The 22281-nt window shown below is 28.0% G+C and overlaps 1 protein-coding gene across 2 annotated transcripts in view; it reads right to left on the bottom strand.

The window, feature by feature from the left end:
• LOC100206774 (uncharacterized) overlaps positions 1-17375 on the bottom strand; it is a 41546-nt gene extending 24171 nt beyond the window's left edge. The window contains exons 1-2 of one of the 2 annotated variants that reach the window (XM_065793974.1): positions 16930-17375; positions 16710-16809 (exon numbers count right to left, since the gene is read on the bottom strand). In XM_065793974.1, coding sequence (XP_065650046.1) covers positions 16710-16809; positions 16930-16956 — 127 coding nt within the window. In that variant the 5' untranslated portion in view covers positions 16957-17375. The remainder of the gene's footprint in view (positions 1-16709; positions 16810-16929) is intronic. The other variant, XM_065793973.1, reaches the window with a different exon arrangement.
• Positions 17376-22281: the final 4906 nt, after the last annotated feature.

Consider the following 22281-nt stretch of genomic DNA (forward strand, 5'->3'; position numbering starts at 1 on the left):
TAGAAAAATTTTAATAAGGGCACTAATCAGGGTTGCTGTACCAGAGCGTGACCGCTATCGGCAGCCTGCTATTAACTTATTTGCTTTTAAATTGAAATGGCTTGAAAAATAATTTTTTGCTCCTTTTTTATTAGTGTCAAAATCTTCATTTTCCAATTGTATAGCATATTGGTGAGTCCTACTTGATATATGTCTACTAGTGCTATCTTTTTTAATATTACTCGTACCATTTATAAATCGTAAGGCAGCTGCTCTTACTGCTCCATTAGTTCTTAATAAAATAGTACTTCGATGAAGAGCACAAAATTTACATATGATTTTAACTACATAAGTAGTTTCTTTTTCTGAAATGGTTTCAATTTGAAAATCCTTGACAAACTCCCATCTATTAAAATTCAAAGTAGCTCTTTTACTTTTCAAAGTACTATCCATATTTCAATTTTAAAAATTTGGTAAAGAATAGAGAAAGTAAACTTTTTATATATCCTAGTTTGTCTTCATTTATATAGAAATATAAAGTTAATTGTCTGCACCCTTTCTTTCCAAAAATAAAAAAATAAAAAAATGCATTTTCCAAAAATTTAATAATATTTGAGGCAATACAAAACTTCAACAGTAAACATATCTTTTACTAAAAAATAAAATGGGTAAAGATCAGTTTGTGTCCTAACTTTATTGGAAGGTCTGAATATTACACATACCTTTAACATATTAAAAATTAAAAGAATAATTTAAGTAACTTTTTAATCAATTGTTTTTTAAGCTTTAAGGATTTTTCTGTTCACTTTTTGAATAGCGCATAAACTGTTAATCACGTAAAGCTGCAGTTAAAAATAAATACTTTTTGAATAAATAAATATGTTATATAAAGTATGACATTGCAAGATCTTATTTTTATTATATATTCTGTATTTGCTTCAAGCGTGTTTGCATTCAATATTAGCGCTTTTCAAGCAAAACAACTGATCATTACCATAAAACAAAATAAAAATAACATAAACCGCAATAATATAAAATATAACTTTTTTGTTTTTTGTTATTCACTTGTTTTTACTGTTCAATAGAGGTTTAAGGAATTTCTTTTTATTACTATAAAAACTTGTATAAATAAATATACTTGGGCTTGCTAAATAAAGAAATGATACATAAAAAAATTTATCGCAACATTTACTTATAAATATTTCTTTTATGGTTTTCTTTCAAGTTCCATTTAGTAACTTAGTATACAAAGCAAAAATTGAATAAACTTGTTTTTTGTTACTAATAACAAAAACAATTTTATTAATGATTTTTTATAAAATTTGTCATTATTTATCAAAATATATAGTATACTATATATTTTGATAAAAAAAGCTTAATAAAGCTTAAGTTTTTTCAATTCATTCAAATTTTTTTACATAATCGTCAAAGTGGTTTTTTGTAAAATTAATTACTTCTTTTATCTTACCGCTTAATAGAGCAATTTAAAAGTTAAAAAAATATCAAAATTGCTTCATGTAAATCACTCTAGGCGTACGTAATTCGTATGTAAATTGATGGCAACTTAACGCTTTAAAACAAGCGCTAAACTATGATATATTTTGACTACTGTAATGGCTGATTTTGTTTAAACTATAAAAGATTAAAAAAAATCACAAGTTTTGGTTATAAAAATTTACATTTTTAGAACTTAGTTTAGACTTTTTTGATAACATATATTGTGTTTGCTATTGCATATAATTGATTAAAAGTAAAAAAATAGTTAGGTGAGTTTTAAGCTGGTAGCAATTTGGAAGTCGCTCACTTATTCAATTAGGTAAAAAAAAAAAAAAAAGGCAGATTATTAGTTTAGTTGTGGAAATTGGTGGATTTAAAAAACTTTGTGGATATTCATATCCTCAAATAATACATGTAGGAGAGACCGGAGAGACTTCAGACAGTTTTTACTCTAATTGGACTTATTTAATAACTACTAATTTCTTTTAAAAATATTTTTTGTCACTTACAACAATTAAAGTATCTTTGAACATTTTCACTTTTTTTATATTTCTTGATTTTCAATGTTTAAAAACTAATTTAAAAATGTTAAGTGTTTGAAGTAGCGGGATGACTTTGATATTAAGTGATAATATTAAGTTAAATTTCTCTTAAACTATTTTTTCATTTCTTTAAATGGTACAGAGGTAGTGAAAAGAGGTCTGTAGTTTGTTGATCCAATCTTAGAGTCATTTTTGTAAGATGGAGTTACATTTACTACAAGCCAAGCCTTTAGTACTTTTCTATTGATATTTGATAAATCATGGCAAGAAGAGCTACTATTATGTTGCCACATGTTTTAAGAACATAAAGACTTTGAGGACGAAACTCTAATGACATAGAGCAGAAAATTTGTTAAGCCAGCTTTCTGAGATAACATATTTGTAGTTAGCATTAAAAATCCAAGAAGTCTGTTTAGGGTTAGAGATGTAGCATTTGAATACAGGAAGCTTAAAAATCTATTCTAATGACTTTGAGTTTAATGCTTGATGTGTGCCTGATACTTCATTAGATTTAGAGTTGATTGTTTTATTGGCTGGTAATTGTTGATTATAATGAATCAATGGTTATTAGCCATTTTCAGGGGTGGCGAATCCAATGAAATGATCAGAAATATAAAAAATTATCTTTAAGTACCTGTATTTATCAATTTAAATAAATTTAGGAAATTTTTTATATACCAGATTTTGATGCTCAAAAAACCCATGTGCCCTCGATGATATCAAAAAATATATATTACACATCATTCTATATTCATTGATCTTTCAAAAAAAAAAAAAAAGATTTTGATCTGCAAGTATATGGATTTCCATATATGGATAATGGGGCACAGTCCCCACATTTTTTTTAGCGGAATATTGCAATTGACGTTTCACTAACTTCCAGACTAGCTGGAAGGGTCCTTTTTTTTGAAGCAGAACCTTGTGATAGATTTTTCACTACTTTTCAGGCAAACTGGAGCTCTGAAACTTTCAGCATTAGTGTAGCCCTAATCAATATTTGTTAAAATCATTTCCAGGGTAGATGACCAGAGGGTCCATAAGGCTGGGGCACTAGGGGTCATCCCCCAATTTTGGAAAAAAAAATTTTTTTTTACTTCTTTTTTTTGCATTTTTAATAAAGTAAAAATAATTTTGAAAATAATGTCTTCAAAAAAATTTTTTTGTTTGTATTTGTTCCATTTGATTTTTGATCATTCTGTATTCAATGATCTTTCTTAAAATGTTTTAAGAAAGATCATTGAATAGTACATAAGTTTATAAAATTTTTGATTTGCAAGTATATGGATTAAAAACAGTCATCCATCTAAAAGAATGATTTTAACAGAATTTTACATTGTATGATTTAAAACATTTTGAATCAAAAAGAAAACAGATATAACAACATTCATCTGTCAGACAGCAACAATTGAAGAATACAAACTGATGTTATCAGAGGCAATAAACAAGTTAACAGTTCATTCCTACATTGCAAAATGTCAAGCAAGATACCTTAGGTAACAAAAGGAAAATTTGGCAAAAGACTGCTTATTGTCTTAGATGATTTTGCAGAAAACTAAACATTTGTGATTCAAGATAAAATCTAAAGTTACCATTGGTGCCAAAGTCAATGCATGTTAAACCCCGTTGCCCTCTATTTATTAAACAAAATTGACCAGCTTAAACGAAAATCGTTTTGCTTCATATTAGAAAATAATGAACATGACATTGGTTTTGTGTATGAAGTTAAGACACAATTAGTTAATTATTTAAAAGAAAATCATTCGAATATTTCAAAGATTCTTTATTTACGGTTGTGCTGCACAGTATAAAAACCACAAAAACTTTTACAGTATCTGTCTCCATAAACATGATTTTGATACTGATGCAGAGTGGACATTTTTGCTACAAGTCATATCAAAATTGATAAAGAAAGACTGACAGAATTGTGCAACACTTTGAAAAAATGTTTTTAGCTAAGTAGAACAATTCCTGGAATTAGGAGCTATGATCAGTTTAACTCAGAATCTATAGATACTATTAGTTTTAAACGAACGAAGATTTTAACATAACAGGCATGTTTTCTTTTTCTGATATTCAAAGTATTTTACCTAATCAGCAAAACAACATCAACACATTAAAAATTAACATTAATGCATTGAAATTTTGTGAATTTGTTCTGTGTAAATATGATACATTTGATTGGATTGGTTTGAACAAGATGTTATGGTAATATTTATGCACTTGCATGGTCCTTTTAATAAACTTTTCTGACCATCTAGAGCAGATGAGTGTTGGGTTCCAATTACCAACATAATTTGTACCATTAATGCACCATTAACAACAACTGGACGTATGTATACTTATACATACATCCTATTATACCCTTGACGCATCAAAGTAAATCTTAACACAATCTTGAGACTTCATATTTTGTATTTTATTTTGCAAATAATTAAATAAAACAGAACTATAAACTAATAAAGTACAAACCAAAAAAGTTTTTGAAAACAATATTATCTTTACTTTATTAAAATATGCAAAAAAATAAAAACAAATTTTTTTTTTGAGAAAATAAGTGGGGCATGGACCCTCTCAAATTTTTCAGAGCTCCAGCTAGTCTGGAAGTTAGTGAAAAGCCAATTGCAATATTCTGTTACAAAAAAGTGGGAACTGTGCCCCGTTATCGATATATATGGAAATCTATATACTTGCAGATCAAAAGCTTTATATATTTTAAAAGATCAATGAATATAGAATGTGCAATAATTTTTTTTTGGATATCATCAAGGTCACATGGGTTTCTTGAGCATTTAAAAACAGGAATATAAAAAATTGCCTAAACTTATTTAAATTGATAATTACAGGTACTTAAAAATAATTTTTTACATTTTTGATCATTTCATTGGATTTGCCACCACTGAAAATTGCCTGGTACAATTTTTTAAGTAATTAGGTCATTAAGTGTAACAAATGCTTACACTCTTTCTATTTCAAGCAACTATTATATTTTGATATTTAAGCATTCTGATAAAACTACAGAAGGACAAACTGACTCTTGAAGAGAAGTTTAGATAAACAGAAGACTTAAAAAGTTGAAAGTTGTATGAGTCAGGAAAACATGAAGATGGGAGAGAGTTCCAAAGGTTGGAACTGCGGGAAAAAAAGCTAGACAAATAAAAGTATTTAGAGCATGAAGAGACAGATACAGTAAAAGAATGAGGCTTTGCTGAATGATGAGTCAAGAGAGAATAAGTTTTAGTTAATGGAACAAGAGATGATAGCTCCTTTAAGCAGCAACCATTGTTGTATTTGTAATAAAGAGAAAAAGATGCAACTTTACAACGATGGAAAAGAGGCTCAAGCTTAACAGATAAAGCGGGTCCAACTACATTAACAAAGCGTTTTTGGACTTTGTCTAGAATAGAAAGAGCATCATTAGAAGAACCAGCCCAAATATGACAACAGTACACCATACAGAGACAAATAAGGAATTTGTAGAAGTAGAGAATGGAATCAGGAGAGAAATTAACGAGCATGATAAAGAGAAGCAACCTTAGCAGAAGTTAATTTAGCAATTGATTGTATATATGGTTTCCATGAAAGGTCAGTAGTAAACGATAATCCAAGAAGACTTTAAGAAGAGGACTCAGTGAGAGGGTTGCCATTCATTAATAGAGAAATGTTGATAGGACTGGGATAGTTGTTTGCAGTAAATAACTGATTTTTGTTGGAGTTGAAATTTACAAGACACTGCGAGCGCTAATCTGTTACAGAAGTGAGATCAGATTTAATATCTGCTGCCTGTTCTAAGTTATCCAAAAGAAAAGACTGTCAAGACAGGAGTATAAAGTTGAGTCATCAGCAAAAAGAGCTACTTTAGATATTAGGTTGTCAGGAAAATCATTTATGTAGATAAGAATCAAAGGAACCAAGGAGAAGTACCCCAGAAGTTACTGGAAATAAAGAAGTGTGTTGGCCTTCAAGGATGACTTTAATAAAGCGGATAGCATCGGAAGCTGGAGTGATTTGAATGTCTAACAATGGGTTAACATGTTAAATTGGAATGGGAGGAAGAGAATAGTCTTAAGAGTCGTATTAGAAGAAAATTTCTTTACAAATAGTTCTGCCTTATCTTTGGGAGATGTAATATGATCAGTCCCATAAATGAAAGATGGAATGTTAGACCTACCTTTGTTAACAATGCTGTTGAAGATTTTAAGTCTCTAGAGCCGAATTTCTGAGATAAGATACGATATTTAGTGATTTGAGAATAATGGAGCTTAGAATCTGATAAAAATTTTTATATCAATTTCTTGTAATAATAAATAGTTGTTTGTACTCAAGAGAGTTCTTTTGAAGGTTTGACTTAGAACCGACGAGAAGGAATAAAAGCTTCCGTTCCTAAACTTTCTTCGGTCTTCTATATTAACTTTAAAAAAAAAAGCCTAATGTTGATAAATATAGAAAAATTAAAGACGACTAAGCAATTATGTGCATATATATATATATATATATATATATATATATATATATATATATATATATATATATATATATATATATATATATATATATAATATAAATATATATATATATATATATAAAGACCTCAGTAAAAAAACCGGCGATTTCAGATTTAAAAAGCATTGAGAAAATATTTGTTGATCATTAAAAAATGTCTTTATTTAAAGCAAAGAAAAAGAAAGTTTTGCATAAAAAATAACAAAATGTTTTGTTTTGGAATAAATTTTAAATAAAATAATTATAATATAAATTTTTTCAAATTGCTTAGTTTCATTTGCTTTAGATAAAGACTTTTATTAATGATCAATTAATACTTTCTCAATTTTTTTAAATGTGACAACGCCGGTTTTTCCACTGAGGTCTTCATATATTTACATATATATATATATATATATATATATATATATATATATATATATATATATATATATACATATATATATATATATATATACATATATATATATATATATACATATATATTTATATATATATACATATATACATATATATATATACATATATATATATACATATATGTATATATATATATACACAACACACACACACACATATATATACACACACATATATATATATACAGACACACATATATATATATATATATACACATATATATATACACACATATACACACACACACACACACACACACACACACACACACACACACACACACACACACACATATATACAGACACACACACATATATATATATATGAAGACCTCAGTGGAAAAACCAACATTGTCACATTTTTCTTATTTTGATAAAATCAATTTTTAAAGTTCAAAACGTTCTTTAAAATTTTGCTTATACACTGCAGTTTAGTTTTATATATGTATATATCTATTTATATGTATATGTTTTATATATGTATATAAAAGACAGTTGACCCTACTGTTTCTTTAGCTAGTTTCTTTTTGCTATCCTGCTGAAACGCGGGAAATTATTACATTTTGTTAACATCTGTTGTGGAGTTATAGATTTTTTTTTCTAATAAAGTCAAATTTTAACACAAAATGAAATTAATGAGAAACATAACAATAATTAAAATATATTTTTCTAATCATCTGAATTTTCTAACGCATAATCTTGTGTTCATGTGTTAGAAGTAACAAAATTATCAAAAAAACTGTGATTATTAGGTTAACCTAGGCGCTTCAGAACTTGTAAGTTGTTATACTTGGCAGTACTTATTGGTAGAACTGAGGAATGCATATCAAACAGATTGAGTGCAGTTTCTGTTTGATTATTTTGTCTAAGTTTTACCAAAACAGTATTTTCAATATTGCCACTCCAGTTGTTACAAAAGAGAAGCAGTGCAGGGTATATATCTTGAATCACAGGTTCTCTGACTGGTCAAGTTTTCATCAGACATGCACACTTATAAATTGTTTCAAGTGATCAGAAAATCTGAAAAATTTACATTGAAAAAATGTACAACATTAAACGCTGAAGGTTTTTTCCTGCAATTCTTAAGAACCTGACACCAATCCTCAGGAATTTCAACATTAGCCTTTATATTAACATTTGCCATGTCACGATCGTATTCCATATAGGAATGACCTCATATAGGAAATAACACTTTAATCCATTTAAAACATTTATGAAAGTGAACCATCCAATGCAAAAAACGAAACACAGTGTAACTTTTGTTTTGTCCTGCACATCCATCGCAAAAAAAATTCAAAAACTGTGTCAGAAAGATGATTAATAATAAAATGATAAAGCATAGAGCAAACATCAGCTCCCTTTTTTTCTGTTGTTTCACCATATGTATAAAGAAAAACTTCATCACTGGATAGGATGTGTATATTAATGTATATATATATATATATATATATATATATATATATATATATATATATATATATATATATATATATATATATATATATATATATATAATTTATATATATATATATATATATATATATATATATATATATATATATATATATATAATATATATATATATATATAATGTATATATATATATATATATATATATATATATATATATATATATATATATATATATATATATATATATATATTAGGGTGATTCATATTTGATGAACTTTTGAAAATCAAGTTGGTCCTACCTGGAATGGTTGACCAATAATATAAAAATAATTTTAAGCCCAAAAATTTTAATGTCACGTGACTTTAGAGGTCCCCGCTTGTCAAATTTGTGTATAAAAACATATCAAACTTCAGGGGTCTGGCGGGGACCTTTAAAATCAACACGGAAAGCCAACTTTTATTCTCTATGGCATATTTTAGACTACTTATTTATAATAGGGTAGGACCAAAAAGAAACACGGTGGTATTTATTCCACATGATGCGGAGAAAGTGGCGAAAAAACGGTTTCTTTACATAAAATGACGCATTACTATGTATAACTGACGCTGGTTTATTCATCATATTTAGGCCAAATTTTGAAAATTAATATTAGATCTAAGCATTAATAATGTTTATATAGAAGGGGCGTGTCAATAGCTAGCCGCCCCCCTCACCCTATTATTGGAGATTTATACCCCCTCTATCCCTTCTTTGTTAGAAGGGGGGGGGGGGCGAAGTTATTTAAATTTTATTATAAATCATAATATTTAAAATTACTTTATTTTCTTTAGCAAAAAAAGACAATATAAACATTAAATTATGATTACATTTTGATTCTTATTTTGGAAAATTTATTCATATTCGTATTCGTATCATATTGTCGTATTTGCGGAAGACATATTGTCGTAATTTTACATTCTGTGTACACACATTTATCTATAACACACAGAAAATAAAAGGTATACTATCTGCGGTTATATACAAAATTATTATTGTAAAATACGTGTGACTTAAACAAAGAATGAATATCAATTGTTTTTATAAATCAAATTACTGTTTAGAAACTAAGATGCCAAGATCGACAAGACTTAAAACAAGGGCATATCTTTTTGAAGAAGAGGATCTTAAAGAAAATCTTTCAGAAATAATGTTTTCAACAAATACAGACATTATTCTCTACTTTCAGTTTAGAAGATCTGGAGACAAAATAACTCCAACAAAAATGCTGATTGCTTGTACCATTGGTCGTCAAACAGCAAAGTGTTCTGGTCTTGGTAGATGTCCTGAAAACTGCATTATGTTCGCAGTTAAGAAACCATGGATAGACGGAGGATACAAGGATGGGATACTCACTGACCCATTTATAAGGTAGGCCAAACAAAATTTAATTCAAATTAAAGGGACAGGTTACCATAAACACTACACAAAACTTGAATAATATAATATTTTCTAAACCTGTCATATATATTATTACAGGAAGCATATCGCTGATCTGATCAACAGCTGGGAGAATTTAAAGAAAAGTAAGTGTAAGAACTCAAAAGAAGCAGGAGAAGCTAGACAAGATTTCAAAGAAAAAGGTAAGAAGGTTTTCTGGATTGCTAAACCAAATATACAAGATATTCTAAAGAAGACTAGTCTTAATAAGGAATCGTATTGTACCGATATGAAATTTTTGAGAGATCAAAAGACCAGTTGCAAAATGACTCTTGGTAAAAAAGACAAACTTTATAACCGGATAATTAAGAGAGAACAGAGAAGATTAAAACATCCACAGTTAGTACACAGTGTTGAACAGTTTTCTCAGAGAGATGATTTTACTACAGAGCTTCAGTTTTCCTCAGAAACCAGTGATATAAATACCAGCATAGACTCAGATTGTTCGTTTGATTTCGATCAGCCAGGTCCAAGTAATGACACGCCACAGTTAGCCAAGGATTTTGTAAAAGATATTGCCATGACTTCAGTTTCCAAAAATATTTCCTCCAGAGATTTGCTGCATGTGTGTACAGATTTGGTTGTTAGTTCAGGTGGAAATGTTGAAGACTTTTTACTGTCTCAATCTACTATTTGGCGAGCACAAAAGAAAACCATCCAGCAAAATGCTGCAAAGCTCAAAATAGAGGTTAAAAAAGCTGCTGAGAAAGCAATTTTCCCTATAATAGCGCATTTTGATGGCAAAATTATTGAAGATATTACTAATGGGAAAAAAAAAAAAAGAGACAGGTTTGCTGTTTTAGCTAATATTGATGGAGACATTAAGCTTCTTGGAATTCCAGCAATGGAGCATGGGACTGGAGCTGCTCAGTATGAAGCTTTGTATAATGTACTGGAAGATTATGGAATACGTGACGGTGTGAAGGGACTATGTTTTGACACAACTGCCACAAATACTGGAAGACATTCAGGAACCAATATTAGGTTCAGTCAAAGACAGGAATGTATTTTATTAGAGCTTGCCTGCAGAAGGCATATATATGAACTTCATCTCAAACATTTTTGGGAGCAGATTACCTCAGGCAAAACAGCAGCTCCAGAAAATTTAATGTTCAAACGGTTTCAGACAAACTGGAATGACATCAAGGAAACTGTCGATTCTTCCAATTTAATAAGGTTTGATATCAATTCCATCAGCAATACTTTCTTGGCAACCCAGATTGAGGAAACTATCTAGTTGTGCAAAGATGCATTAAACAATGACATATTTCCAAGAGGGGATTATAGGGAGTTATTGGAACTTTCCCTGATGTATCTGTATCCTAAAATATTTTTCAAAGTTCGAGCTCCAGGCTGTGTTTCTCATGCTAGGTTCATGTCGAAAGCCATTTACTACTTGAAGATTCAGATATTGAGTAAACATCTGCCCTATGATTTGACTGCTGCCCAAAATAAAGAGTTGAAGACAATGGCAGAATTTATCTCGATTTTCTATTCTGTCTGGTTTCTGAGAACCTCATTGCCCTCAGCGGCACCATTTCAGGATGTAAAAGCCTATTGGCAAATGGTGCAGTACAAAGAATATGTAGAGAAACGCGACACTGATTCCAAGAGAGTTCTAAACGGAATTGAAAGTACAATGATGTCAATGAAGAGACACACCTGGTACTTAGATGAAACTTTGGTTCCACTTGCTCTCCTAGACCCTACCCTTCCTGATGTGGAGAAAGAAAACATCGCAAAAACATTACTCTCCAAACCAGTTCCTGATTATTTTCAGCATTCAGAGAAGTCAAACTTGATAAACGAGTTAAAATTTAAACAAGAAGTGCCACCAGGACTTGCTCCATTAATTGGAGAGAACTCTTGGTTTATCTTCAGTTTATTAAACCTGACAAGAATGGAGGACAAACTTTGGTTAAACTGTCCTGCTCCTATGTGGTGCTATGTTGACCAGTTGAAAACATTCTCCAATTTTGTAAGTAAACTTGAAGTAGTGAACGATTGTTCTGAAAGGGCTGTAAAACTTGTATCAGAGTTTGTGAACAATGTTCACAATGAGGATGATCGTCAACAACTTATACTAGCTGTGCAGCAAAGACGAGATCACTTCCGTGGGTCAGAAACCAAGGAACAGTTGAAGCTAGCGTATGAAGCAATAGGAAAGCAGAGAAAAAAATAACATGATTTATATACTATATTTATGCATTGCAATATATTATATTATATTTACATGTCATGATTTTAATATTTATATTGCCAAATTATGTTTTTTTTTTGCTAAAGAAAATAAAGTAATTTTAAATATTATGATTTATAATAAAATTTAAATAACTTCGCCCCCCCCCCTTCTAACAAAGAAGGGATAGAGGGGGTATAAATCTCCAATAATAGGGTGAGGGGGGCGGCTAGCTATTGACACGCCCCTTCTATATAAACATTATTAATGCTTAGATCTAATATTAATTTTCAAAATTTGGCCTAAATATGATGAATAAACCAGCGTCAGTTATACATAGTAATGCGTCATTTTATGTAAAGAAACCGTTTTTTCGCCACTTTCTCCGCATCATGTGGAATAAATACCACCGTATTTCTTTTTGGTCCTACCCTATTATAAATAAGTAGTCTAAAATATACCATAGAGAATAAAAGTTGGCTTTCCGTGTTGATTTTAAAGGTCCCCGCCAGACCCCTGAAGTTTGATATGTTTTTATACACAAATTTGACAAGCGGGGACCTCTAAAGTCACGTGACATTAAAATTTTTGGGCTTAAATTATTTTTATTTTATTGGTCAACCATTCCAGGTAGGACCAACTTGATTTTCAAAAGTTCATCAAATATGAATCACCCTAATATATATATATATATATATATATATATATATATATATATATATATATATATATATATATATATATATATATATATATATATATATATAGTATATATATATATATATATATATATATATATATATATATATATATATATATATATATATATATATATATATATATACAGCTATATATATACATATATATATATATATATATATATATACATATATATATATATATATATATATATATATATATATATATATATATATATATATATATATATATATATATATATATATATATATGTATATATATAGCTGTATATATATATATATATATATATATATATATATATATATATATATATATATATATATATATATATATAGCTTATTTCAAATCTTGAAGATATCATTTCAAGAGGGTAAAAGAAACTCATTTCCTTGCAAAACAAATCAATATAAAACATTTATCAAACAAATCTTTGGTAATGTATTAGTTTTAAACATTATTTCTTAGTTTGAGTTTGGCTTATTTTAAATAAAATTTTCATATATTTTTTTATTTATTTAAAAAATAATTTAATATCAGATGAAAAAACTTATAAATAAACAATAGGCTAAAAAATTGACAATTCAATATATATATATATATATATATATATATATATATATATATATATATATATATCGATGAGTTATTTTGATGAGTCATACTCAATGAGTCATCTACCCTTCATCTTTTAGGATTAACTCTTACTTCTGATTTTTCTTTGAAACCATGTAGCAAATTGATTGCAAAATTAGCATCTGTTTAGGTTGCATCTCTTTATCGAGCTTGACAATTTTTTAAAAAGGGTATTTAATGTAAATATTATTTGAACTCATTTACTTTTATAGTTTTTTAGGAGAAACTTATTTTCGTGCTGACATTTAGAAACTAATTCCGATTTTTTGTTTAACAAGCATTCTTGATTTGCATGTGTAATTATTTCAAATTTTTCTTGTAGGCATATTATGCATTTTTTGGAAATATTGTTATATGCAGGCGCTGTTTTAAGGACGGACCAATTCAGTATAAAATCATCAATATTTTTTTCTTTTAATTCCCATATATATTTTGACAGCATGGTATCTTTTGAATACTTTTTATTTTTGAAAGATTGCTTATGATTGGCAAAACTTTTTTCCATTCACCCTCTGTTATGCCAATATATTGTTTATCAGGTACATTCTTAGAGGAAACAACACATTTATATACCACATTTTTTGATAAACAACTTCCACTCATTGGACAATTGTTTTTTTGTTCATAACTACAATTTTCTGTAGTTTTTTCATTTAGGATTTCTTTTTTGTTTAACAAAGCATTATTGTGACCTTTTATAATTCTTTCCATATTTTTTGTGCAACTGTAGCTAACTTTAATTGTATTTTGATTAAAAATTTTAAGTAATTTATTAGATTGCGGGAAATGCTTATCGACCAATTTTAAAAACACTTTTCCTATGTTAGTAGAAACATTTTTGCTATATGGGGGGTTAAACCAAATTACATTTCTAGATCTATTTCGTTTTTTTGTATTCTTTTTTTCAGGGTCAAATTTTAGTTCAAAATTTTCAAAACCAATTTTTTTTAGGGCATCTTCAAATATTCGTTTAGAGGAATTGAATACATTTTCATTAGAGGAGTTTTAGTTTAATGTGTTATTAATTGGAATCGGGATTTGTTTTAGAATTTGGGGTGGATGAAAATTCAAAATTTTTAAATTTATGTTTATTTCGATTTGGAAGCCAATATTTATAAAAAATTTTTATATCTTTTCTAATTTTATCGAGCTGTGGACCAGATTTTCTATGCATTACTATTAAACCATTGTCGTGATAAAGTCTTTTAATTTGGTTATTTTACTTAACAAATCTAAAATATATAGTCCAACAAATTCACAAATTTCTGCTCCATTGTAATTGCCAATTGCTATATCAAAGCAGTCATGTATGTTTTTCTTTTTCAAGTTTCCTTATTAAAATAAAGTAAGATTTTTCTACAACGCTTTATTATACGGATTGTGCCATCGGGAATAACTGTGTGGCTTTTTGCAAATTCAATTGTCTTATCTAAAATATCTGCAGTTATTGAGGGGTAAAAATCATTAATGTCAAATTGAATAAATGTACATTCATTTTTATTTTCGATTATGGAGAACCAATTTATAACATCAGTGGTATTTTTCCACTGTTGCAAATTTAATTTATTTCTAAGAATATTATTAATTTTGTCCAATTTAATTTTGCTTACATGCCTAATCTCACTTTTTGAGGGAACCAATAACATACAAGGAAGTTTGTTTTGAAAATTTGGTTTATGGTTTTTTAGTATTACGAAGGCTTGGGCAGGGGCAGTTGATTCGATTCTGTTATCAAGGTTTATTTTTTTAGCAATACTTTGCGCTTCTAAATTAAAATAAATTTCTCCTAAAAAACTATAAAAGTAAATGAGTTCAAATAATATTTACATTAAATACCCTTTTTTTAAAAAAACATTTAAAAAAAAGCATAAGAAATCATTTCTAAAGAATTCTTTTTATAATAGTGTCAGCAAATTCCACAAATGTGTGAAAATTTACAGTAGTTAAGACATTTGCAATTTCCTGTAATTTAATTTTTGTATAAATTGAAGTTTTATTAATTTGATCATTCATTTCTGATGAATCTTTGTTGATGAAACACAGTGTAAAATTAAAATATTTTTTCTTAGGTGTTTTTCTACTTATATATATATTTATATATATATATATATATATATATATATATATATATATATATATATATATATATATATATATATATATATATATATATATATATATGTATATATATATATATATATATAACAGTGAATATCGTTAATATATTATTATATCTAAAATATATTTAAAAAATAGTTATACGCTGCCTTTTTTATTAAAATCAATATATATATATATATATATATATATATATATATATATATATATATATATATATATATATATATATATATACACTCTTGCTTGGTTGTTTTTAATTTTACCATTGTCAGGTCAGTTTTAGGTTTTTTTTAAAAAAGAATTATTTATTTAAAAAAAATTAATTAAAAAATAAAGACAAGCAAAAAAAATTTTTTTTTAAATTTTTTATTATTCAATGGACTGCTTGCCCCAACCAAACCCTCATTCGATGTAGTGGAAAATTCTCATAACAGTAGGGTATAAGATAGTCAATTTAGCAACACTCCCTTGTAGCAGCAGGCTACGTTGCTACATCAAGTGTTGCTACAAGATAATAGCAACTCTCAATGTAGCAACACTTTCTGCATGTTATACATTAAAAAAATAAAAAATAAACATTTAGAATGTTTTTATTTTTAAAAAAATAAAAACATTCTAAATGTTTATATTTTTTTAAAAATATAAACATTTAGAATGTTTTTATAACCTTAATTTTGTCAGCCTAAAAACCATAGACAAGCTACAAGCTGTTTTTTTTACCACAAACTTTATATTTAATGGCTTTATTATAGTTATATATGTATATATATATATAAAAGTATATATATATATATATATATATATATATATATATATATATATATATATACATATATATATATATATATATATATATATATATATATATATATATATTGATATATATATAACCCTCTATATATATATATATATATATATATATATATATATATATATATATATATATATACATATATATATATATATATATATATATGTAGATATACATATGGCAGTATTTGAATATATTTTAACTCTAAAATAAAGACCTTGACGAACAAGATTTCTGAGTAGAGAAACAAGTTAATCAAAGAAAGAATCAATCATTTAAATTATCAGTGAGCAACAGTTTTGAGTTTTAACTCATAACTAAAGTTTATACTGTTTATATTTCACATATATTTTGCAATATATTTAGAATGTTGTTATTTAATATTACAATAAAAGTAATTGTATAACTCAAATGATACCTTTTGATAAATTTTCGAAGCAAGCTGAACAATAATTTTTGCTCGCTGGATGTCCATAAAAATCACAATTTATAGTCAAGCATTTGAATAGAGAGTTTTCCTAATTAAAAAGATAATTGTTTTAAAGACTAGAAAAATCTTTGAAAATAATACTTTAGTATTTTAACTATTTGATATATAAATATAAATATTATAATGATATTAAAAATATTTTGCATACCAAACTTCTATCCTTATAAAAATCCATTATTTCATAACACTGTAAGCATATTTGGACAATATTTGAAAATACTGTATGTGAGTTACACGGTGTTAGTATGTTATTCGCATTCAAGAAGTATGAACTTATTAATAAACAATTGATAAATTCATATAACTGACTCAACAAATAACTTTCTCCAGAATAAGCTTTTAAGTTAAAAATCCAAAAAATTTTTGAAAGATTTAAAATTTAATTCTATTAAAAAATTAAATTTGAGAGTCAGGAAATTTTTGGAAATATTTTATGAATCTCCTATGCGTGAGACACTAAGTTTGTCTGCGCGTTACGTTGACATATGAAAGTTGATATTGATAATGGAATTGGTGTCCGCCGTCATAGAAAATTTAGCTGCTAGAATATTTTGGAAAATTTGCTGCTCATGTGTAGAAAAAAGCGAGCACGATAAAGAGAGGCAACCTTAGATGATGCTAATTTAGCAATCGATTTTATATATGGTTTCCATGAAAGGTCAGTAAAAAAAAAACGATAATCCCAGAAGACATAAAGAGGAGAACTCAGTGAGAGACGTCAAGAAAATGACTTAGTGAGTAACTCAGTGAGAGATTAACTATTATTGATGGCGAAAAATTAGGTCTAAAAATGTTGAAAATGTCATTAATATCTAAAATAAATTTTGAACAGCCACTCAAGTCATTTTTGCTGACAAGGATTAGGTGTTTGGGGGGGGGGGGGATAAGGTGCCGACGGGTGCCAGGTTGCCCTGCCAAATAAAAAAAAGGCAACTTTTGTAGTCTACTTTATTGTCTTACGCTCTGACAGGTACACATAGAGCTGTGCATCTCTAAAATCTACACCTCCCATGGTGCGATTGTAAAGAATAACAACATTAGGTTTAATAACAAAATTACAAAGATAAATAGCCAGATATTTGCGCAATATGATTGGGTGACTTTAAAAGAGAGTCTTTAGCGCGTATGTTAAAATCGAAACACTGTACTGTAGAAAGTTTAACCTAGAAAAAAATTTTATAGAAGCATATTATATATCTTCAGAAAGATAACTTTATCAGCTTTTAAATTGTGTATCTTGACACGTTTTTTAAATTGAGCAAAAAAAAAAATGCCAGTTCAAAATGTTAAAAGAGGATTTTTGCTAGCCTTTGAAATTTTTTTTAAACAGGAATTACAGCGCTGGTATTTATATGGGAGAAATGGGAAATATTTTTTCTAAAATACATTCACAATTTATATTATATTACTTAATTTTAAAAATTAAAAAAATGTTCCTTGGACGCCCCTCCGTCCCCCTTTTCCCTATGCCAATTCCCAGTCACCTCGATTCATGTTCAAATAAAAAACAAGATAGCTGTCGTAGTTTATTCCATCCACCTGATTTATTCCATCCCATTGCGTAAAACTCAAAACGAAGAAAGCGTTTTTAAGTTATAGCTGTTAGAAATGACCGAACTTAGTAGAAAATCGTTCAGTTTTTTACGCAGTGGAATGGAATAAATCAAGCGGCTGGAATAATCTATTATAGTTAATGTTTAATTAACACCTTCATTCATGTATTAACTATATCACCTTTTTCTTTTAAAAACAAAGCACATGGGCAAAACAGACTTTGTTGTACAACAGAATAGCATGCCCAATTAACATTCGCCCATCCACTTGATCGAAAATTTTTTGGAAATTTTGTTGGTATATTATGTTTTGTGATGTACTGAATTTTGATTTCAGCCGATATCTTTATTATATTTCGTTCAACAGTCCTTATGTTTATGTAGACGTAATGATATTTCCAATGTCAAAAAAATGAGCGTTCTCAACACCTGACATCATTTTCGATCGTTCTTCAACTATTTGAATGTCTTTTTGTTGATGATTACTGGTTGCAATAAAAGATGTAGAAAAAAGAAAAAATTACTTAATTTTTGTGCAATAAATAATGGTTTTCTTATATAGCTGTGCTATATTTACTTATTTTAAACCAGTTCTATTGGTTAACGCTAGAAAAAAACAACTTAATAGCTTCCTGCATTAATGTTGCTATGCAACATAATTTAATTGTCGTTTTTGCAAATTATTGTGTTTTTATAGTTTGCGTAACTAAGAATTTTAAATAAGCTTGAGGTAACACTACTTTTAATTAAAAAAAAAAAAAAAGGAAAATCATAAATTTAGTAAAGTTTTCACACCGGCCCATTCTTGATTTCATTCATTCACCCATCCTTGAACACAGTGTAATGTCAGTTTTATAATTGGAGGTTTATTTTTTGTGTTAGAACAATTGTTTTTCTTATTTCTTTTAATACAAAGTAATGTAGACAAAAAAGGTTTATCATTAATTACAAGTTTTTTGCAACTCTGTAATTTCTATCTTGTAATTTCTACATGTCCACCTTGTTTTAGACTAAAAATCTAAAATGAGATAGACAGCTCAAGCCAAATCAACAAAATCTGTATCGGCTTCATTAGTATCAATTATAAATAACCATGTAGAATTGTCAATTTACCTGTATAGAAATAAAAAATAAAGCTTGAGCTTTAGGATTATCTAAAAAAATGACTACACATGACTTCTTAGTATCCTTTTACTTTATGAAAAGTATCATGCAAAAAAATGAAACCTTTAAGTTTTTAACTTAAAGACCTTTAAAAATATTATTAAATTATTCCTTTCAAGTTGTGATACATCTATAATAATTGATTATGATGGAATTTATTTTGAAATGTATTCTGAAGTCTATTCTGAAACTTAGTGGAGGTTATAGAAAAATCACATTTTGAACAAACTGAAAGTAACAAAAGCGGATTCCTTATAAAGCTTGAAACAGAGTAGCTTGCACCTTAAAACCGTATGAGGTGAAGAAATTAGTAGAGTATTTGAAGGGAATTTAATATTGTGATGATTATAAAGAATTCGGAAAACTAGCACTTGTCCTTTTAGGAGAAGCTGATGGCACAAAAACTATTTGCATTTCTGCGGCTTACCATCATCAAGATGAGTGGTTAAAGATATAAACTGTTTGAAAATTTTTGTCTTTTTTCATCAATTAAATGTCACAAAGAAAGAACTTGGGATTTAAAGAAGAATATGTATCTTATTAACCAGAATGTTTCTGGTCCTTTTTTTAAAGTTTAATGAGAAGTATTTTTAAGTTGATAGAAAAGTTGCAAAGGCTGCAAAAAATTAAATTAAGTGAAGACCTAGCAGCACTACCATTATTCAGTTATGAAATTTCTGTTAATGAAAACATGGAAATTCTAAATGCCTTACAGAAAAATCATTACCAAGACCACTCCAAACAAGATTTGTGATGGCTACAATGCTGCGTGTAAAATATTTTGTTCAACAAAATAGGTTAATGACTGTGGAGAAGTTAAATTGATCACTAACTTTACCTTCAACTTTTTACCTTTTTAACTTTACTCACCTTCACCCAAATAAGTTAAACTGATTTAACACTGACAGTTGGTATTAATAAGTTTCAGAAATATGCATTTGAGACAAAAATGGATCTCAAAGAACTTAAAAAGCAAGTCCTGGTCCCGTGGTCCCTAGACTAGTTTTAGGAATGGATCACTGCTATATTTATTCTTATAATGGTCGTAACCCTAATAAGTAAAACTGATACATGTAATACTGACACTAGTTTATTTTAATACATATCCGAAAAACGTCATTTTTGGCCAAAGCAAGGCTCAAAAGGGTTTACAAAGCAGATCTGGGGGAGAACCTTCCCGCATCACTTTGTAAAAAAAATTCAATTGTGTACTTTTTTTATTAAATCTCACAAAATAAGAGGATGTGCGATATCAAATTAAATATATATATATATATATATATATATATATATATATATATACGTAACTTGAATTTATCAAACTTAAAGTCTATAATTATATGTGTTTTTAACTAGTTAGGTTGGTCAACGAATCCTTACATTTTTAAACAAGTTTCAGTTTCTATAATTTAGTTTGTATAGCAAAATATTTTGTAACAAAAAGCCTTTTTATTAACATGGTAGTACAGTAATTAGAAAAAAAATTTGTATTCAACTTTTACAAATGTTTTTTTTTTTTCCTTAAACTGTATAATATACTATTAGAAAGCTAAAGAAGTTTAAAAAAAATTGAAAATTTTTTTTATTATTATTTATTAATCACACTGATCAAAAAAAGTGTTTTTTTTAACTGATATAATTATGTCTCTCTAGTTAATTCGAGAATGCTGAATCCAAAAATTGCATTAGCATTATCCTATACGTCCAAATTTTTAGGAATATTTGAAAAATACTTTTAGTGTGAATGTTACTTTTTGTATAAAGAAGTATAAAACTTGATATAAATAAGATATGGTTACAAGTGTTTAGAAATGATGAGTGAGCTTGGACTCATCATTTCTAAATGGCCATCATAGCTTCATTCCATTTGTCTTGATACCTCTTCTCCATGGTCCGAATCTCCTGATGAAACCTTTCACCATGTATGTCTGAAACTGTGCCTAAATTTTCTGGGAAAAAGTCAAGATGAGAATCCAAGAAATGTAGCTTTAACGACATTTGACAACCCAGTTCTTGATAATGCTTCACAAGACTTTCTACCAGATTCTTGAAATCATCTGCCCTGTTGTTTCCCAGAAAGTTATGAACCACGGCTTTAAATTACTGCCAAGCATTGCGTTCAGCTGGTGTAAGAGTTTCCTCAAATTTCATATATTTTAGGAGCTCTCTCATTTGAGGCCTATCAAACACACCTTCTTTAATATTTTCCTCAGAAATGATTTGAGAGAACTTCGTTTGGACGTACTTAAAGTTGTCACTGTTTTTATTCATTGTTTTTACGAAACATTTCATCAAACTAAAATTTTGTACGTTTGGATCATATCTTCTTCACATAATGATTTTTAGTGTCTCGGCTATCCCAGAGGCAGAGGAAACACATATACTTAGCAAAACACAATTCCAGTCCAAGCAACAGGGCAACTACTTTAAGGTCACTTTTTTAAGGTCACTACAATTAATCCACTTGTGTTTGCCATAGCTAACACATTCAAGTGCAGTTTTTATTGTCTCGTAAGTTTCCTGCAGCCCCACTGCATGAGCTATTGAAATGGAAGGATATTTGTTTCCAATATGAATTGATATTGTCTTTAGAGAGTATTTTGAGGAGTCGATAAAGAGACGCCATTGATTAGAGGAATAGTTCATATCCAAGTTCAGTTAACAATCCTTCAACATTTGTACAAAAGGTGATACTATTTTGTTTGATGAAATTTTTCGAGTATTTTTCATGTCTATTTCGGTAAATGGTCACTTTGGTGTCAGGTGTTAACAAGTGCCACTCT

Source organism: Hydra vulgaris, chromosome 03 (genome assembly GCF_038396675.1).
Source record: "Hydra vulgaris chromosome 03, alternate assembly HydraT2T_AEP".
NCBI classification, from domain to species: Eukaryota; Metazoa; Cnidaria; class Hydrozoa; order Anthoathecata; family Hydridae; genus Hydra; species Hydra vulgaris.